Source organism: Myotis nattereri (assembly GCF_964212035.1).
Source record: "Myotis nattereri genome assembly, chromosome: 16".
NCBI lineage: Eukaryota > Metazoa > Chordata > Mammalia > Chiroptera > Vespertilionidae > Myotis > Myotis nattereri.
The window spans coordinates 33,697,108-33,717,855 of NC_138091.1; the positions used below are offsets into that span (position 1 = coordinate 33,697,108).

Below are 20,748 nucleotides of genomic sequence, written 5' to 3' on the forward strand. Positions count from 1 at the left end.
TTATGAGGACCAAGTTGGGAGGATATCATGGATGTGGGCGGAGGCTTTGAGCTCCTGGACAGTTGTTAAAATTAACGTAGCTTAATTTTAAAATATATACTTTCAATACTGATCATTTGTTTCACCAAGATTACTATAGAAAGTTTTCTCTATCCCATTGTTTTTTTCTAATGAAGAAGAAAGTTAAATTGTTTAACCACCTGCCTACACTTGACACATTTTTCTTCATCCCCATAACATACCTACACACTCCCCATCCACATGCCTAGTGGTGAGACCTACCCTCAGATCCTATCTGGAACCACAGTATTAGCACTCCATAGGAAACTACAGCACTGTTTCAGCAATGCCATCATTTGTTAAAATAGTTTGTGAGAGTTTCAGCTTCTTACTACCGTTTGGACCATTTCCCTCCATCTTCATCAAAAAGATACTTTATGGTGAATTGAGAAGTTCCATTGGGCAACCACAGAGACAGATGTGTGTGAATGCACATGCGTGCACAAGCTAGGCTGCTGAGTCTGAATGCTAGAGGCTCCCCTAGTGCAACCCTCTGTTTGAATTTATCCTGTGGTGGAGAATTGGAGTGCTTCTGAGGTTAGTTTTCTGTTGTATTTACAAAAATTTACCATATTCGCCAAGTCCGGAGTCTCTTACTCCTAGAAGAGTCTGACTTCCCCTTGCTCTCTGTATTACTAGTTTTTACCCCAATGTTTGGAGGTGGGATTGGAAAATAAATGACTAGCTGTAATGTTGACACACATTAGGCTCTTATGTGGCTCATTTTTTATCAGGCTAGGAGGAATACCTGTGGGAGTAGTTGCCGTAGAAACCCGAACAGTGGAACTCAGTATCCCAGCTGATCCTGCAAACCTGGATTCTGAAGCCAAGGTAGGTCACCCTGAGTACAGTATACGCCTGTGCTTGGAGCTGTGTTGCCCGTCTGCAGAGCCTGTGGATGTACTGGAAGCACTGCAAACCATCAATTTTAGAGGGAAGGGCAGTCAGCAGCCGTGAATGAGTTCAGACCATCTTGTGCTCTTAAGATGACACTAAATGTACTTCAAGATAAATTCTGCTTGAAAAATTAAATAGGCCTTTACAGTTGTCTTGCTGATGCTGGAAAATAGTTGGGGACGTGGTCTTAGAGAAAGGCAGCCGAGACAATGCCAAGGGCTCTTTGGTCTCAGATTCTCTGAACACACTCATGAAAGAGCTACTGCTAGAATTAATAGTGGAGTCTGCCAAATTGTGAACACCACAGCCTGTCCTTTTATAAAGGATGGATAGCATTTTCACATCCTGACAAGATCCAGAAAATGAGTTGTGGGGAGATCGGGGAGGAGGTTATTCAGCAAGGTCACAATGAGTGTCCCTTTATTAACCACAGAAAAGGAAAAGCTACACTAAGCACAGAGGTGAAGGACTTGGAGCCTTTGTGCAGTTGGCCACTTGGAGGAGTTGAGTCTAAAGTTGCCCTGGGAAAGCAAGGGTACTGAGTGCATCCTTCCATTAGAAGCAGTAGGTTTCTCTCTTTTGACTAAAGAGTGGAGGTGTCATCAGCAATCAAAAAGAGGATTGTTTAACAAAGTCAAAGATCCAGGATCTTTTTTCCTACTTCAAAGAACATCTTTATGATGAACAAACCTGGTGGGGTTTTTTGTTTTGTGGTTTGTTTGTTTTTTAGTTTGATTTTGAATTTTTAATCAAACCTTATTCACCTTGGACAGATTTCCCCTCAAATTGTGTCTTCCTTTTTCACTTTCCCCAATAGATAATCCAGCAGGCTGGCCAGGTTTGGTTCCCAGACTCTGCCTTTAAAACCTATCAGGCTGTCAAGGACTTCAACCGTGAAGGGCTGCCTCTGATGGTCTTTGCTAACTGGAGAGGCTTCTCTGGTGGGATGAAAGGTGAGTGCCTGGCTCTGGGCTGGGGGCCTCATTGGTTCCCCTGTACCCTGCAGCAGAGGGAGGGAGGGCTTATATTGGGCAGAGCCTATAAGTGTCCTGGGGGCCCATCACCCTAGGCCAGTAGTCGGCAAACTCATTAGTCAACAGAGCCAAATATCAACAGTATAACGGTTGAAATTTCTTTTGAGAGCCAAATTTTTTAAACTTAAACTATATAGGTAGGTACATTGTTATTAACTTAATTAGGGTACTCCTAAGGCTTAGGAAGAGCCACACTCAAGGGGCCAAAGAGCCGCATGTGGCTCGCAAGCCGCAGTTTGCCGACCACGGTCCTAGGCTTTTGGGGGCATTGTGCATCCTCTGAGATATCTTCTGAGTGGTAACCTGAATGGGAAAATTCAGTGTTTTACAATTCCATACAAAATATCAGAACAATCTGCTAGTGTTATCTAGGTGGACTGCTATTATGGATTAGCTTTCACAGGTGAATGATGGTCCTTGAAACATATGATCCCTCTTTTCTGGACAAACTTTTTGTTGACGTTACTCCTTAACACTTTACAATGACCAAGACAGATACTGAAATTAGCCTTTACCAGAAGAAAAGTAACAAAGTCTATAGCAGTGGCTGTTCTTGGTGGTAATTTGTGATATGTTTTATTATTATCCAACAGCAGCCCTGGGCCTGGGCTCCAGCCTATTAGACCATTATTAAAGGCTGGGCTCTGTTGTGGGAATTGCTTAGCGACTAGGCAGCCAGTGTCCCCATTTACTGAGAATCCTGTGTGCGCAGAACCACTGCAGACAGTTCGGGGAACACCACGGGAAACACGCTCTGCCTCTTTGAGTAGCCGAGCGCCTCTCCAGTGGCAGAGACTCACGGCCATGCTAAGGCCAGAATAACATTCCGGGCGAGGATGCGTGTGCTGAGGAGTGTCACAGGACTCAGGGTTCTGAAGTGTAGTGGGGGATGGGTTAGGGGAACGGGAGGGAAGAATTGATACTGCTGGAGTAAATACAGTGATGAGAAGGACACCGAAATGCCTTGGGCAGGGGCATCTCTACCTCTGAGGGAGGAAACAGGAAGTTACCCTTTTATAGATTACCAGGTCTGTGTGGAGAGAGATTCTCGAGTCTTATGCTAACCACTTTTCCTTGCTTGGCTAGGAAAAGCCCTGGATGGCCAGGCTTTCCTGGCAAAATGTAGACGACTAAGACGATTTTTTGTTACTGTAGTTGGAAAGTACCCCTTTGCCCATATTTGCTGGAGAACTACCACATTTTATACTTTTCTTAGGAGAGACAGACTATAAATGCAAATTAAAGTTTGCATACTTTATAGACTATCAAGGTGAAATTTTTTTTTAACCAAGATAATAAATCGGTGGAAATACCATGAGACATGGAAAGTATAGGTTAAATAAGTCAATCGTACAAATTTTTATTGACTTCCTATATGCAAGAACCTATGCTAGCTACTGCAGACAAAACAAAAACAAGTCAGAAACAGACACTGCCTCAAGGAATTAAGAAAAATGTCCTGGGCAGAATGATAAAGTCATAATGTATAAACAAAATACCACCGTGTTCAAAAGAGGATGATGCCATATTAAGTTTCGGGGAAAGGGGCCCAAAACCCCTTTAATATATATATATATATATATATATATATATATATATATATATATATATGGTTCATTTAGCGTCAGATTTCACTTGATCCCAAATTCCTTGACTGTAAGACTTACATTAAGATTTAAGAGAGAATGCAATGCTATTACTTCTTAGTTACATCTCTTCTGAGGGGCAGGGGGCATTGCATATTACTTAGGAGTAAGTCAGCCTGGCTATTTTGTCTAACAAATTCAGAGGTCATAAGTTTGCCATGTGCCTCTTGTAGGAAAAGCTTCAATTCTGCTACATATTTGATCCCAGGTCTAGATTGGCTGCTAGCCCTGTAACAGTAAGAACAACAACAATTAAGATTCACTGAGCTCTTTTCACCATTTCACAGTTTCCACTGTGCTCACCATTTCACATGCATTATCTTACATAATCACAACAAGCACCTCTAAGGGGTCGGTTATATTATTATCTGTAATTTACATAAATTGAGACTTAGGTTAAGTATATTTGCCAAGATCATTTAGCTAAAAATGACAGATTTGGGAAAGGAACATGGATCTGTCTGACTTCATATAGCACAGTTGGCTGATTTTTAGAGCCTAGGACCAGACCTGATCTGCTAGAATATCCCTAGAATAGAGGATCTAGATTCCTGAGAAAGTTACTGTTCACCTGCTTCCCCTCTGCTTTGGAGTTGGTTATTGTGAGAAGAGCTCAGAAATAAGTTACAGTTCTTTATTGTGGTAAAATATACATAACATTTTATCATTTTAACAATTTGTAAGTGTACAATCCAGCAACATTAAATACATTCACAATGTTGGGTAACTATCATCACTGTATATACCCAACTTTTTCATCATCCTCAACATAAAATCTATACCCATTAAACAATAACTCCCCCTTTTCCTCTCCCCCCTAATTCTGGTCAAAAATGAGTTATTGGGCTGCTGTAGACCAACTTTCTGAATTTTGGTGCTGCTACATTCATTTACACATTATTTAAGACAAAAAAGCTTTGGGGAAGATAGAGATCAGTGTAAAAGGAGGAGAGGGAGGAAGAGCGTAGCCTTTCGTATTTGCATACAGTCAAGATGTTCTCTACATATTATCTCATGTAACGGGACCTAGACTGAGAGTCATTCCATATCCCTTGGGGAGATGTTTGCAGTTTTGGTTTCAGTACTGGCTGGAGATTATGCAGAGAGGGAAAATAAACAATTATGCCATCCCTCAGTGCACACAAACACACAGCCAGGAGCCGACTGCACTGTGGGTAAAATGACTCCAAAATTGTGTGTAATGAGTAGGAAAAGATTAGAGACAGCTCTTGCTATGCTGAAAATTGACATTATTGGGGGGGGGGGGGGACGACTCTTTACTAGTCGGCCTAGGAGGTCTAATTCGAGCAGTAAAAATATAAATAAATAAATAAAAGCATGTCAAGATGGTATTGGTGCTTTTTTCCCAATGAGTTCTATCTGGCCGGAAGGCTATTCAGCATAATGCAAAATTAAATTATAAAAACTGGCTGAATATTTAGATGGAAGAGCCATTTGGAAGCAGTTTATTTAGACGAACCGGCAATGACCCACAACAGGGAGACATCAAGCGTGAAATTTACTAGAAATTAGCACCAGGGTCCCAGCCTCAGCATGAATAGCTTGATAGGATGCAAATCCCAGTGATATTAAGCCGCCTCACTGCTGGTGCTACAGGGTCACTCTCAGTTGGCTTTTCATGTTATACTTATTATTTTTTCCTGGGACAGGTTATAAATAACAATAAAAAAAACATTTATTGAAAACTTTAACTGGAATGAAAGTCCTATGTTAAAGCCTCTGATTACTTGGATGTTGAAATAGAGTGTCAGCCAGCCATAATGAACTCATGAGACAGCATGTGTGTGCAGCTTGGTTATGCCTAATGTTTACCTTCAGCTTCTAACAGATAATCTCTCCCCAAGTCAATATGATGTGTTCTAGCTTCCAGAGTGTGGGGCACTGTACAAACACCCTGCCACCCTGCTCGCTTGTTTGTGCATGTGGTGGCCAGGGTTTATCCACGCTGTGTAAGCGAAGGCCCTGGGCAGGGTTGGTGTCTGGGTGCTGAGAACACACTGGAAGAGCCGTGTGATCCCCGTTCACGCAGATGTTCTTTGCTCAGAATGCTGGAAAGCTCCAAGCTCCTGCCTCTCCAGTAAAGAACCTATCAGTATTTTCCATTCCCAGTTGCATTTCTTATGGCCTGAGAATTGACAGTCAGCATATGCATAGCTTTAAAATTCCCTAGACTGATGTCTAGCCTAAACCCTTGGGGAGAGCCCCTCCCTTGCTATTCTTGGCAGTGATTTTGCTCTGTCCCTTAAAAATGGATTTCAGACAAGTATGTGTCAGATTGTTGCCAAGTGCTTCAACCTGCCTTTCAGAATGTCTGGCTTGGGCAGCTGTGATTCAGTGTGAGCCTGTTGTTTGTAGAGTTTGTTTATGTTTCAATAGCCTTTGTTGATTGTTGGGTGTTTTGATGGTTGGATTGTGGGTCTGTTGGTATTCCAGGTTAGATGGAGGTATTTTTTTCAGTCCCCACTTTGTATCGTCAGTACCATTTCTGGCCATTCAAAGGATCCAGGTGAAATTTAGAAATATTGAATCATTTATTCAAGTCTCTTCTGGTTTCTGTTTTACCCACCATCGTATCAAATGCTGGAAAGCAGACTACCTCAGCCTCGTGCCCTCTCTGTGCAGTAAGAATGATGAGTTAAGAATGAGGTAGTAGAATGTGGACTTTAGATCCCAAAAGATCTTGGATCAAGTCTTATCTCTGCCACTTAATTAAGCCCCAGGTTACTCACCTGTAATTTGGATATAAGAATAAGATGATTTTCTGATGACTGAATAATTTGTGTGTGAATATATATGCAAGCATGCTTCTTGGTATTCACTAAACTAGCGGTGATGATAAAAAAGAGAGACCACAGTCCATTTCACAGAAATAAAAAATGCACACATACTCAGTTTCATCCCAAACTATATGCATATACTATGAAGCCAACTTTTTTAAATCAACCAAATGGAAGTACACTTCAAACCCCCCCCCCCCACACACACTTTCTTTTTGGGACCTGGGTCTATTAATCATAGATAGTACAGAGACAGATTTTGATGTAAGTATGTCTTTAAGAAACTATTGAAGAAGCTGGAAACTCTACCTTCATTTATTTCTAAGTTACTTTTTTCTTTTGCACATGGGATGACCGTTTTATGCTATTTTTCTGTTGTTTTACTTTTTATTTATGCCTTTCATTTCTTCTCTGTGTGATACCGTTGAGGGCCACTCCTTTCTGTGACTTGTTCTGAGACTGTACTCTTAGCAGCACTGAAAAATGTATCGCTAATTACACAATTATTTTATTATGTAGCATTGGTTGAAATATCCACTAAAGAATTAATTTAGTTAAAATAATTTGAACTGAGCAATTATTTTCATAACCACAGAATTAGCGTAAAATGCTTAAAGTCTTTTATTCCTTGCCTTTCATACAGCAATAGTGTAATTAGCAGTAAATATTTTTGTCTTTGCTTTCCTCCCAAAGGAATAAATGTCTTTGCTCTGATCATAATACAGAGTAAATGGTCATACACATTCCTCACAGAGGAGGGAGTTTTTTCTGGGGCAACTTCTGGAGTTTTGGAATTTTTTTTTTTTTAATATTTTTTATTGATTAAGATATTACATATGTGTACCCTCTACCCCCCCTCTCCCCGCTCACCCCCTCACCCCCCGTTGTCCGTGTCCATTGGTTAGGCCTATATGCTTGCATATAAGTCCTTTGGTTGATCTTTCCCCCTTGCCCCCACCCTCCCCTACCTTCCCTCCAAGGCCCGACAGTCCAATCAATGCCTCTCCGTCTCTGGATCAGTCCTTGTTCATCAGTTTATGTTGTTCATTATATTCCACAAATAAGTGAGATCTTGTGGTATTTATCCGCTCTCCAGTTCCATCCATGCTGTGGCAAATGGTAAGAGTTCCTTTTTCTTCTTCCTCTTCTTAAAGAATACCTTTCAGCATTTCATATAATGCTGGTTTGGTGGTGATGAACTCCTTTAGCTTTTTCTTATCCGTGAAGCTCTTTATCTGACCTTCCATTCTGAATGATAGCTTTGCTGGATAAAGTAATCTTGGTTGCAGGTTCTTGCTATTCATCTCTTTGAATATTTCTTGCCACTCTCTTCTGGCCTGCATGGTTTCTGTTGAGAAATCAGCTGACAGTCGGATGGGTACTCCCTTGTAGGTAACTGACTGTCTTTCTCTTGCTGCTTTTAAGATTCTCTCTGTGTCTTTTGCTCTTGGCATTTTAATTATGATGTGTCTTGGTGTGGTCCTCTTTGGATTCCTTTTGTTTGGGGTTCTCTGCGCTTCCTGGACTTGTAAGTCCATTTCTTTCACCAGGTGGGGGAAGTTTTCTGTCATTATTTCTTCAAAAAGGTTTTCAATATCTTGCCCTCTCTCTCCTTCTGGTACCCCTATAATTCTGATGTTGGTACGCTTGAAGTTGTCCCAGAGGTTCCTTACACTATCTTCATATTTTTTGAATCTCTTTTCTTTTTTCTTTTTCGGTTGGGTATTTTTTGTTTCTTTGCATTTCAAATCTTTGACTTGATTCTTGGGATCCTCTTGTCTGCTGTTGGATCTCTGTAAAGTATTCTTTATTTCAGTCAGTGTATGCATAATTTCTAATTGGTCCTTTTTCATGACCTCCATGGTCTCACCATACTCCTTGAGGGATTCATTAAATTTATCGGCGGTTTCCATAAAATTCTTGACAAACCTTATAAACGTGGCCTTGAACTCTATATCCAGTCGTCTGGCCTCCTCCGTTTCTGCCAATTGTGACCTGTTTCTTTGTCTCCGCATTTTGGCTGCTTCCCTGTGTTGATAGAGTGGCCTGCGCGCCAGGTGTCCTGTAGGGCCCAGTGGCTCAGCCTCCCCAGTTACCTGGGGTGGACACTCTTGGTGCACTCTTGGTGCCTCGGTTGTTGTAGGATCACTGGGAGGAATTGACCTCCAGGCCAATTGGCTGTGGGAAGCAGCTGTGTCTGAAGTGGGAGAATGGACCCCCTCTGACCACTGGGTACAGTGGCTCCTGGATCTAAGGAGGTGCTAATTCAGCCCCTGCCTGAGGCCACACAGCAGGAACCACGAAGAGGCTCAGCTGTGAAGCAATGCAAGCCGCTGCGGGGCCTTGGGCCTTCTTTTGGAAGTTCCGGGTCTGGCTGGCCTGGCTGCAGTTAGGTAATTATCAGGTTGCAAAGTTCTGGGGCATTCACATGCAAAAGCCTCTGCCGCAGCCCGGGTGGGGCGTGGTCTCAGGGAGTCAAAGGGCGTAGAAAGAAGCAATGGCTGATTCTCTGCGCCCGGAGTCGCGCGTCTCAGTGTCCTGGTAACGGCTGCAAGCACCTCTGAGGGAAAGCCGCACTCAAGTTCGCCCGCTGCCGCCTGAGAGAGCAGCCTCTCCCCGTATGTGTCCTAAGTCCCCAGAGACTTCCCAGAACCGGAGATCAGAGCAGTCGGGAGCTTGTGATTCAAAAAGACAGCCGCGTCCTCAGGTGCCACCCCCTTTCCGCGTGCGCCAGCCGCCGCCGTACCTCTGCACTCAGCCTCCGCAGCTCCTCTGGCTCTCAGCGTGCTTTTCTTTTCTTCTAGTTGTAGAAATTACACTCAGCCAGCCTTCCTGTTGTTTTGGACGATGTTTGCTCCGTCCTTTGGGCTAATTTTCAATTGTTGTGTGGGGCGACTATTTCCCGGTGTTTATCTATGCCGCCATCTTAGTTTCTCCCTGGAGTTTTGGAATTTGAAGTCTTCACAGACCAGTCAGGTTGGGGCAGTGGAGAAGGCATGTGCCTTGCAATGAACTCTGCTCATGGAGGGTTTGTGCATAGAGCCATTTTTATTTGGGAGAAGGTGGCAGTTTAATTTGCCAGTTACTACAATGAAAGCAATTTCTATTTGGTTCACTCTTAACTTCCTGAAAAATGCTTCTTTGCTTTGGATTTCCAGAATTGATTTATTCCAAATTGAGATCCTCTCCTTGATAGAAAAGTTTGAACTCCGTTGAACCTGTTATTTGGTGTTTAAAAAGGATCCATTGTGGTTCCACGGAAGTACTCATTAAACATCTGGAATCATAAACCTCAAGCTTTAGCAGTGTTTAGACTGCAGTGAACTAGGAATTGGGAAGAAGTTCATAAATTATTGGGAAATAAATAACCGATCCTACTTTCCAAGGACTCACTTTATTTATGTACCAGGGGTCTTTTCTTCAGGCTGCTCTTGGCCTTGGGGACATTACAAAGTGTACTCGTTACCAAAACGAAAAGGTGGCTCCTCTTTTTATGTATCTGAGACATTTCCAATAAATACACATGCATTTACATTTTTTCCTCTCACTGAAACCCTGATAATACAACCTTTAAAGAATTAGTTTTTCTTTCTCACTGCATTCTTTGCAGTGTGTAGATGCTCATCCATTCAGCAGACACATGGTGAGCACTGTGTTCCAGGCACTGGACAGGACTCTGGACACAGAGATAAAAGATGCAGGTTTTGAAGGCTCCTTTTCCATTAGTTGCACATAGTAAGAGCTTATCATATGTTAAGTATCATGAGAAGAATTGAGAAGAGCTTGAATAGTTCTTTCAGAAAATGTAGGGAGAAAGATCACATATTGACATGAAAAATACTTAATGTTTGTAGAGCAAGTGTGAATTAATGTGGTGAGACCTGGTACAGAAATTCAGGGAGCGTATGAAATGGATATGCACACTGATTCTTGTGAAAGACCATGCCCTTCTCTGTGCTGTTGAATATAGGGGGAGCTACCAATCTCCCTGGTCTTCAAGAGGGCCAAACAGGACAGCCCTCAGGTCTGTCAGCGGCTACCTCATGGAGGCACAGTGTGCCTTTTAAATATTATTTTTTATATGTGCAATGATGTGATCAGTGTTTCTTAATTTCTAATTTGTCTCATTCTCCATAGATATGTATGACCAAGTGCTGAAATTTGGTGCTTACATTGTGGACGGCTTACGGGAGTGCTCTCAGCCTGTGATGGTCTACATCCCTCCCCATGCTGAGCTTCGGGGCGGCTCCTGGGTCGTGATTGACCCCACCATCAACCCCCGGCACATGGAGATGTATGCTGACCGGGAAAGCAGGTAGCCTCCTTCCTATTTCCATCCACTGCCTCTAGGGGTCCTCTGACTGCTGGTTTCCTCCTGAGAACTTGATTTGCATCTGTGCTTTCCCAGAGGACTTCGGGGCCAAAAAAAAAAAAAAGAACTTTCCAAATGGTGTCAGCTGGCTGGAGACAGAACGAGGCTGCAGGCAGGTTCTCTCGGTGTGACACCCCACTCCAGATTCTTTTTTTTTTTTAATATATTTTATTGATTTTTTTTACAGAGAGGAAGGGAGAGGGATAGTTAGAAATATCCATGAGAGAGAAACATCCATCAGCTGCCTCCCGGACACCCCCTACTGGGGATGTGCCCGCAACCAAGGTACATGCCCTTGACCGGAATCGAACCTGGGACTCTTCAGTCCACAGGCCAACGCTCTAGCCACTGAGCCAAACTGGTCAGGGCTACCACTCCAGAGTCTTTTACCACAAAGCCTTCTATTCTAGGAACCCCCAGCCTCAGAGAATCTCTCTTCCTATTGGATGTCCAGATATGCCTACTCACTCTCTCCTTCCGCTATGTTGCAGAAGGATAAGGCAAGTTGGAGGGGAAGAACTGAATTGTTAGTGTGAGGTTCTCGGGCCTTATTAACCCAGCTCTGCCGCTGGCTAGTGGGGAACTGGGAGCAGTCCTCCCTCTCCCCGGCTGCTTCTCCTCGTCTGTGGAACAGGCTGGGTGGTCTCTGAGGTCCAGCACGGCACCCACATCCCGTGATTCTAAACCAGAGCTTTGCCCTCAGAGTCCAGTGTCTTACTCTGGCATTACAGGAGGCCTGGAAAACAGTGTTTGCAGCACCCAAAGAACTTCAAGAGAAAATCCCAGGTTTTTGTTGGAAGGTGATACCTGAACATCCTTAAGTAAAAGAGATCCAGTCCAGCTTCCTTTCATAATCTGTTTTCAGCCCTTTCCAAAGTAGGTAAATTTCACATATTTCCTTGACATCTTCCATGCCATTTCCTATATCCAGTCATTTTATTAAAACACCTGTGTCCCTCTTTTCCCAAACATGTCAGCCTCCTACTTCAAAACCTGCTTGGGAAAACCCAGTAGTTTTATTGTCAAATTATTAGGCTTAAGTTCTGTGCTTAGGAATTTATTATTTTTAAGTGCTAACCTAGCCCCTGATCTGATATCAAATCAAAGACAATTCCCGTGCAGATTTTGGAACAAGAGTGTTTTTTTTTGTTTTGTTTTGTTTTGTTTGTTTGTTTTTAATATATTTTTATTGATTTTTTACAGAGAGGAAGGGAGAGAGATAGAGAGTCAGAAACATCGATGGGAGAGAAACATCGATCAGCCGCCTCCTGCACATCTCCTACTGGGGATGTGCCTGCAACCCAGACCGGAATCGAACCTGGGACCTTTCAGTCCGCAGGCCGACGCTCCATCCACTGAGCCAAACCGGTTTCGGCAAGACTGGTTTTAAATACACCTCTGCTCTTGTTAGACTTGTACAAGTCTCTTCACTTGCTGTACCTTCACTTCCGTATCTGTAGGATGGGGGACAATAATGCCTGACATCACAGTGGATGTAGACGGCACAGGGTTGTTCTGAACATTTCTATGTCAGCTCTTAGAACGGTGCCATGCACACAGTAACCATGAGCAGTAATTTTTTTTTTCAATGTAAAAGTTTAGAAAAAAGAAAGGTGTTTAGGTAAGTTCCCGGTCATACATCGTTAGATGTAACCTGAGATCTTTCACTTTAGTAAGCAGAACATTTTTCTACTGCTTGACCTGGTCTCGTGCTGCCAGCAGACTGGCAGCTGTGTGTAGGACTATCGGCATCAACCTCTCATTGCACGGCCTAAGGGCTGGAGGTTGTTCCCCTGCCAGCGGAAAATAATGGGGCTCCTATTACCCTTATCAGCTGTAGGTGGTGGAATCCGTATTCTTCTCCCTTTGGGGTGGAAGTAGACTGGTGTGGTAATGAGAATGCTTTAATTGCCTTTTGCCAGGCCTTTCTCATACCTCACTGCGATACTTCTCTGGTGTCTGCTTCTCTCCCTGGGATTACGTCTGTGAACCATGGGTGGGCAAAACCATAATGAAGCTATTTCCTGGTCCACAAATTGTAACTGGCCTCATTCTGTTGTCTCCTCCTTTAAAGGGCCTCTATTTCTGTTTTGTTATGTTTTCTTTCTTTCTGTTTGATCTAGGGCATCAGTTCTGGAGCCAGAAGGGACTGTAGAAATCAAATTCCGCAAAAAGGATCTGGTGAAAACTATGCGTCGGTTGGACCCCGTCTACATCCACTTGGCTGAGCGATTGGGTATGTCTGCTTGTGCTCCTGGCAAATCAATGAGCCATTCAACTGATTTGTAATGAGTGCATTCTAGGCCAAGGGAGGAGGCACTGAAGCATTTGATCAAATTCATGATAATCTTTATTTACTGTCCTCTATATGGTAAGAACCCTGGTAGAATAAAATAGTGTGTGTAATAGGAGGGAAAGTGGGCCCTAAAAAAGCAAAAGTCACCCGATTTTTCTTCTGATCCTTATAGTTCAAATAGCCCATCTTCCTAGGCTTGTGGATATCATTGTAAAGGATGATTAGCTAGAAGCTGCTATTGGGCAGGCTAATCAGTCAGAGAATATGCTAGCCTTAAATGTCCTGCTTCCGCTTGTCTCTGGGCAAACTTGCCTCGTTTCTGAGGAATGTGAGAGTCAGTGTCATGGGATAGCAAAGCTGGAAACCTATCCAGGTGGAGTTCTTCTTCTTCTTCTTTTTTTTTTTTTATTGTTTTATTGCTTAAAGTATTACAAAGGGTATTACATATGTGTCCTTTTTTTCCCCCCACCCTTGACAATCCCCTGGCCTCCCCTACCCCCCAGTGTCTTATGTCCATTGGTTATGCTTATATGCATTCCAGGTGGTGTTCTGGGGCCATTCTGAGCTAGAGAAATGGAAATAAAGAGTGTGCACCCCTTGCTTCCAAGCAGAGGCTGTGGCAGCAGTAGCCCTGGGAGCGTTTGCACTTCATGCCTCCAGCCAGGGCTCTGTTGCTCATTTGTTTGTGGAACTTTTGGAAGGCACTTGCAATTTGCACACGGAACTACACCGTGGGAGCCCTGTGTTGAGTTCAGAGTCTGAATGAGTTTCAGATTCTTTTAAAACACTTATTTTCTGCCCAGGTCTCCCATTGAGCCCCTTGCTGTGTTAGTAAAGATAATTGCTTGAGCTTCTTTTGTTTGTTGGTTTGTTTTGTTTTCAGAGAAGCAGAGAGATTGTCTTTAAAATGTAGTGAAATGCAGTGAATGGAAAGTGTAAAAACGAGAGATGCTAGCTCATTTATGTTCCAAATAGTAATTTAATTAATGAAGTGCCATTTGTGGACTCTCTATATCCTCACCATCTTAGAGACGCAGAAATTTCTGAGTGTTTGCTTCCAGTCTATAGTTTGCACATCCTGGGGTTTGCAGCCTTGAGCCAGGTCGCTTGCCCTACACAGTGACAATAATCACTGTTTGTGTCCCATTGTTTGCCATTAGGCAACAGCCACCAATAACTAACCCACAGCAGCCTGGGCCTTTTATGGGAAATGCACACATACAACAAGAAATTGGCAAAGTTGTCTCTAAAATCTATTGCCACCCAGAGTTACTGAGGTGGGTGTTTTCCCTCTTTCTTCTCCAACAGGATAATTACTTCTGACCAACCCATACACTTTAATTAAAGTAACTGCAGCTCAAGAGCAAGTTCCTCACAACTGCACACAGAGAAAGCGCTAAAAGCTTCAGCCACCGATAAGCATCTCACTTAGATGGCGCATAATTGCTCCCAGCATCCAGCGATCGTTGCTGCTGTTTGTACCACTAATTCTGTACAAAAGCAGCAATGCCACAATTGCAGGACACAGCAAATTGCATAATTTTCTCTCTTTTTTTTTTCTTTTTTGCTGGTTTTCTTTCTGGCCAATTTAAAATTTGTCAAAGTCGGTCTTCTTCTGGATCACTGCCCTTTGATATTTCGTGCACTCCATTTGCCACAAACAAGCCGCAGGGCCGCAGTTCATGCTGACTCTAGCAGAAGCAGAGAGAGCTCCATTTATCTTACACTGCCTGCTGAATTCCTGCTCATTAACTGGGGGTTCACTGCCTCTTTTTAACCCCCCAATAGCTGTTATCATCCCTTCGGAGTAACTGGGTGGTAGGAAGAGGGATCCTCTCGGACATCTGTTAGCGGAATGCCTGGGTGGCGAGGGGGAGGGCTGAGGCTTCTTCCTCTCCAAGGGAAGTGACATCGCTCCCACCTTCACCCAGCACCTTTCCACTTCTGAAACATAGGAGGGCGAGAGGGAGGAGATTCCCAAGTGATGGCCGTTTAATCACTTGTTACAAATCATCTCATTATCAATTTACTGTCCGCATTGAAGAAAACCATATTTATTTAACCTTGACCAAAATGGCACTAGAGAAAGAATCCTTAGTCTGCTAAATGTGAAGCAGGCTCTGGCCCAAGGCTGCTTGGGAGCATGAGCAGTGGGTGTGGAATAAAAGCAGCTAGGTACACCTCTTGGTTATGTTGCCTGAAGGTAAATTGTTTAACTTCTCTGAACGTCAGCTTCTTCATCTGGAAAGGGGGGACAGGACCCCCACAGAGCACATGTGAGGACCAAGTCGAACGCTGTGAGGCATTTTTCAAACCTGGAGATTGGCATAATTTCCTATCCATCTTAATCGTTAGAAGAATCGTTAGAAGAAGCAGATGGGCCATGTTTGGTATTGGGCACGCTCTGTGGCTGAGGTCCACTTTTGCAAGTGGTATAGGAAAGGAAGTAAGAAAGAGACAGAAGTGACCTTGTCTCTCCGGCGTTGGCAGTCTTTCCGGGAGCCCAGACCCACCCCGGTGCATCTGTGACACACAGATCCGCAGGGATGTCACAGGACAGGCCAGGACCCAATTCCTTTGGGGCTCACATTGGCTTTTGGCTCCTTTCTCAGTGCCTAGAACCAGAGACTGCCAGACTGCTTTTTCACAAAGGGGGTGAAAGTGACCTCATTTTCCAGATTGGGAGATTGAGGCAAAAAAGAAGAGTTAAATGAATCATTCAAATACAAAATAAATGTGCGTTGGAGCCCAGAGTGAAATTCTGGTTCCCTATGTTCTACTTTTCTTAGGATTTCCTCAGATTCTACCTCAGGTGAAGACTGAGCCTGATCAAAATTAAACAAGAATTCTTTCCCTCTGTGATCAAAAGCCAATTCCACTGAGAACCAGGTTTCGGAGAAAGCCTGCAGGAGTGGGTATTATCTCATGTCCCAATCTCCTCCCAAATCGGCCTCCGCACTAGGGAGCATGCTGTCAGAGCACCGAGAGCGGGCCGTTTCTGCCAAGGCCATGTGGGCATTTATAGCATCATTCACAGGCCATGCAAAGTTATCGACTTAAACATCACCTGCTATCCTTGGTCAGACATTTAACTAGCTCACCCCTAAAGACTTGGCAGGGCCAGACCAAATGATTTCATGGACCTTATCCTGCCTGTGGGCCGGACGTTCCCCACCCCTGACCTAGACAAACCAATGCACCACCGATTGTGCTCAAAAACATAAGTACTATTATTCTGTAAGTAATGAGTAATGTTTAATTTCTGAACAGTTAACTTCATCTCTCAGAATTTTTACTTTTTAAAAGTGACCTTTTGTCATGTTACATGCTTAGTTTAGGTAGGAAGGTGGTGGATTACTAGTTTGCAGTCTGAGATTATAACAGTATGGAAACCGTACACACATTGATTCCTGGTAGAGGTGAAGGAGAGAATTTCCCCAGAGAGAAATGTGATGTAAGCCCAATGCCGGAGCCTTTCATTGCTGGACCAGTTCTGCCCCTGCATTCTCGGCATTGGGGCTTGGTTAGAGGCGTGGGGAAGATGAGCATCCTACCATTCTGGTTGCCTTAGGGAATTAAATTCCTCCCCTGGTGATAGAGACCCCCCCCCCGCCCCCCCCCCCCTTCAAGGCCTCTTTGTGTCTCTGTGACATTGTATCTCCTCACAGAGACAGGAGCAGGGAGCCTGGCTGCAGAGCAGGATGGCCTTCCTAGCCTGGCCTCCGAGTGCCAGCATGACCTGAGGTCCTCACCGCGGTCCTCCCCTCCTCTGGTGTTCAGAGGGAGATGACAAATCAGTTTAGACACAGAGAACTGTCCCGCTCAAGTGTGACGCCACTGTGCTTTCTCCGCTGCCCCGCTCCCTCAGTACAATCGGCTCCTCTACAAAGAGCAGAGGAGCCGATGAGTGGAACTTCATTGTGCTCTAGACACATCTCCGTGGCGGCCCCGTCCCGAGACAGCCGGGCAGCCTGCCATGCGGCACCTTGGCTGTGCCCACACGGAGCACGCCCTGGGAGTGCCTGTCCGACAACAGGCAGAGGCAGCACTGGCCTCCTCGCACCCGGCACCCCTGGTCCGGGGGGGCCCCCCAGGTGCAGGTGGAATGTCGTGGCTGCAGTGAGGCTACTGTCTGCAGAAATCTCCAGGATGCCTTCCTCCCAAGCTAGCAGCCAGGATGACGGGAACGGACATTCCTGGGCGCCGAGCTGCTTCTCTGGCTGAGATGATCACGTATCTGAGCTGTGTGTGTTTTCACATCTTTGTGTCCATCTTCAAGATGTTGCAACTGAAGAGCGCCAAAGTTTGCTTGTTTGAGGCAGAAAGCATCACCCTTATTGGAAAGGACGCTAGGAAAGAATGAAGTTCCACTACCCACGTCTGGGAAGTAGCCTCTGGCCCTCTCACCATCGTACATGGAGCGTCCTCACTAACCATGGCCATCTAACCACAGGCTCTGTGCTCGGCAGGCACAGGATGGAGCCTCCGCCTTGAAATGAGCAGCAGCTTAAAGCCTACCCCATCCCACTGACTCAGAAGCTCCTTGGTCTGATGCAGTTTAGTGCAACAGTGACAGTATTTTCCGGAAGGAGAAGGGAAGAGGTCGTTTGGTCTGAACCATTAACCTGGTTGTATTTATAAAAGTACGCGGGCTTGCCTCTTCCCAGGAAGAAGCGATTCACAATTCTGTCCAGCCAGAGGACCTGCAGGCATTTCCTGAGACTGACCCAAGCTCCTGCCTGCCTGGAGGCTGTCACCAGGACATGTCTGTCCCCACTTGCCCCATTGACCCAGATCCCTGTTCCTGCACCTGCCCAACTCAGGGAGAGCTACTTGGAGGAAGCACAGAGGAAAGACTCCCAGGATATTGCCCCGAGAGTTCAGAGAATTCTGTGCTGCTTCCTGATTCTTTTGTGTGGGGTGTTTGCTTGGAAGTGCAGGGCTGCAGGGGGAGTCATCTAATTTTTATTCCTATTTGGAAATCTCTGGGTTTACTCTAATGACTTTTTAAAAATATGAGCAGCAGAGCACTACACCATTGCCAGGAAACTTAGGGTTAAACGTCCCCTGAGAGGATTGCTGTTAAAATCAATATGCAAATGAAGTTGTGTTTAGATAGGTATGGCCCCCTTTGAAGAAAAGCAGATCTATGAAAATGGGATTTTTTTTAAAAAAAACTAGATACATTGGGAGAAATTATTCCCATTACAAAAGGATTATTTGCTTTACCAAAGGATTCACTGCAGGGTTCCTCCTAAATAGCTCCCTGAAGGCATTTAACACGGGATCTGATTTACAAAGTTTCTCAAGAATGCTTTTGTGTGAGGAAAGGCACACCTGTTATGGATACAGAAATAGTTTTGCAGGGTTTCCCCCCATTGGTCTTACTATCTTTATAGAAAAATTTCTCTCCACATAGGAAATATGAATACATAGATCTTTTAAACAGCGACTTACATTTATGCTTCTGAATCTTAATAAGTCTCCAGTCTTTTTTATGCTGATTTTTCAGTCTTAAGGCTGAGGTGTGTTCCTATAGCTGAGATCTTCTGGGGCTTAGTAGGGAGGGTGGTCTAATTCTTTTCTTAGCTTTGTAAGTATTTAACCAATCAAAGTGAATGGCTTTCTTAGAGGGAAGAAAGGCCCATAAAAATTAAAATTGGGTTATAATTTACATAGGCTTCTTAGTATAACTAAAAAATAATTTTAAAAACACTTTAATATCACATTGTTTTGCAAAACATTTTTCTTATTTGCCAGATTAGTATTGTTACATAAATGAGAAACTGAGCTCAGAAAGGGAAAGAGATTTCTACAAGGTTATCTAGTGCCTTTGAGCAGAGATGTTTTTAGCCTACGCCTGATTTTTATTGTAAGCGTTGAAGATCTCACCCCTTTCCGAATCCTCCTCCGTAGGCTGTGGCCTGCTCATCCATAGGTGAGGCTGGCCTCCACCTTCCTCCGTCGGGATCCCGTGGTAAAGAACACCACCTGCTGCAGAAATCTGCTCTCTCCTCAGGAGCTTTTTGAGATGTGGCTTTTCATTATGTTGGCCTCGGGACACCTGACAGGCTGCTCCTCGACGAACACTCATGGGTCCATTTAACTTGTTTCCTGTAAAGAGTACAGGCTTTGAAGCAGGCTACCTAAGCCCAAACCCCAGCCCCACCGTTTCCGAGCTGTGGGAGGAGTTAGAGCCCAGGTCAGCACTGGGTGCAGAGCAAGTGACTTCGTTTTGCACCTCAGTTTCCTCATCTGTCAGATAGTGTGATCTTCTAGGGTTGTTACGAGGATTAAATGAGGTGGAACAGTACCAGCACATAGTAACATCTCAGAACTGTTAGCTCGTCTCATTTGATCAGACTTCTGTATTTAACTCTTTACATTAAAATTTTTTATTATAAAGTTGGATTTTTAGGATTTCATGGGGACTTTTTATTTGGGAAGGAAGTTTGATGGAGCAACCTCTCTTCTCTCATTTCAGCCTTTTCCAAAAGTAGGGCTCTAGAAAAGAATGATTTTCCTCTCGGTAGCATATTCTTAAACACACACACCCTGACTTGCTTTCCTAAAAACCCCGAGGCCCTGCAATCTGGCTAGAAAAGAAAGAAAACCATTCCAAGATATTTAATTGTGCAGGGAGCTTACAGGATTGATCGAGAGCTTAGCTTTTTACAATAGTCCAGTGAATAAGAAATGCTCCTGACAAACGATCAATGATAGGATAATCACTCTTTATCCCCCTCCTCATTCTTACCTTCTTTCTTTCAGGAGAACAGGGTTCAGAAGTCAAAAATCTTTATAGACGCCGCTTTTAAATTAAGCAGAAAATAGACATTGACATATTTGTTAATCTCCCCTAAATCATTACCGGGGCTGGCTGCTTTGCTGTACAAGGCGAGGAGGCTCTTGGCGTGCTGCACAGGGTCTGTCTGGCTCAGAGCGGCATTTTAGTTTTAGAAAAAAAATTTTAGAAGACTTTTTATCTCCCCCTTAAAACAAAGCACACACATCCTCGGCTTTCTCACGTGCATTTAAAATACATGCATTCTCTACCTCTGTCTTTCCTTTGCTTTGATGCTTTTTTGAGATAGGTCCCGAACTGTGATCAGAGGCATTGCTGAAGGGCCAAGCAAGGCAGCCTTTGGGGGATGCTCTCTGATTTTCCTAGTCTCCGGGGGCGGAATGTTACAGGTATTTATTTTGGCTTTCTTTCTTCCTTCCTTTAAAATATATTTTTATTAATTTCAGAGAGGAAGGGAGAGAGAGATAGAAACATCAATGAGAGAGAATCATTCATCGGCTGCCTCCTGCATGCCCCTTCCTGGGGATCGAGCCTGCAACCCAGGCATGTTCCCTGATGCTCTATCCACTGAGCCAAATGAGCTAGGGCTATTTTGGTATTATTTCAAAGCTCTAGAACAGCTTGATTGGGTGGACACGAACTTTGTTAGTCCAGGAGCCAGCCTTCTCTGTCCCTCTACCTTGGTAAAGCCAAGGCCTTGTTTTCAGAATGCTCTGCTCCCAAGCTCATAAGTGAGCCCCCTCTGCGCCCAGTGCTGAGCTGGGCTCCTGACCCCTCTCTAACCCAATGAACCAACCTCTCCAGCCGATTCCCCTCAATGGCAATCACTGCCAGGACACC

The 20,748-nt window shown here is 44.2% G+C and overlaps 1 protein-coding gene across 1 annotated transcript in view; it reads left to right on the plus strand.

Moving 5' to 3' along the window:
• Positions 1-20,748, plus strand: part of ACACA (acetyl-CoA carboxylase alpha) — a 220,053-nt gene that overhangs the window by 184,555 nt on the left and 14,750 nt on the right. The window contains 4 exon segments of the mRNA XM_081108776.1: positions 795-891; positions 1,775-1,910; positions 10,573-10,750; positions 12,931-13,043. Of these exon segments, the coding sequence (XP_080964902.1) occupies positions 795-891; positions 1,775-1,910; positions 10,573-10,750; positions 12,931-13,043 (524 nt within the window).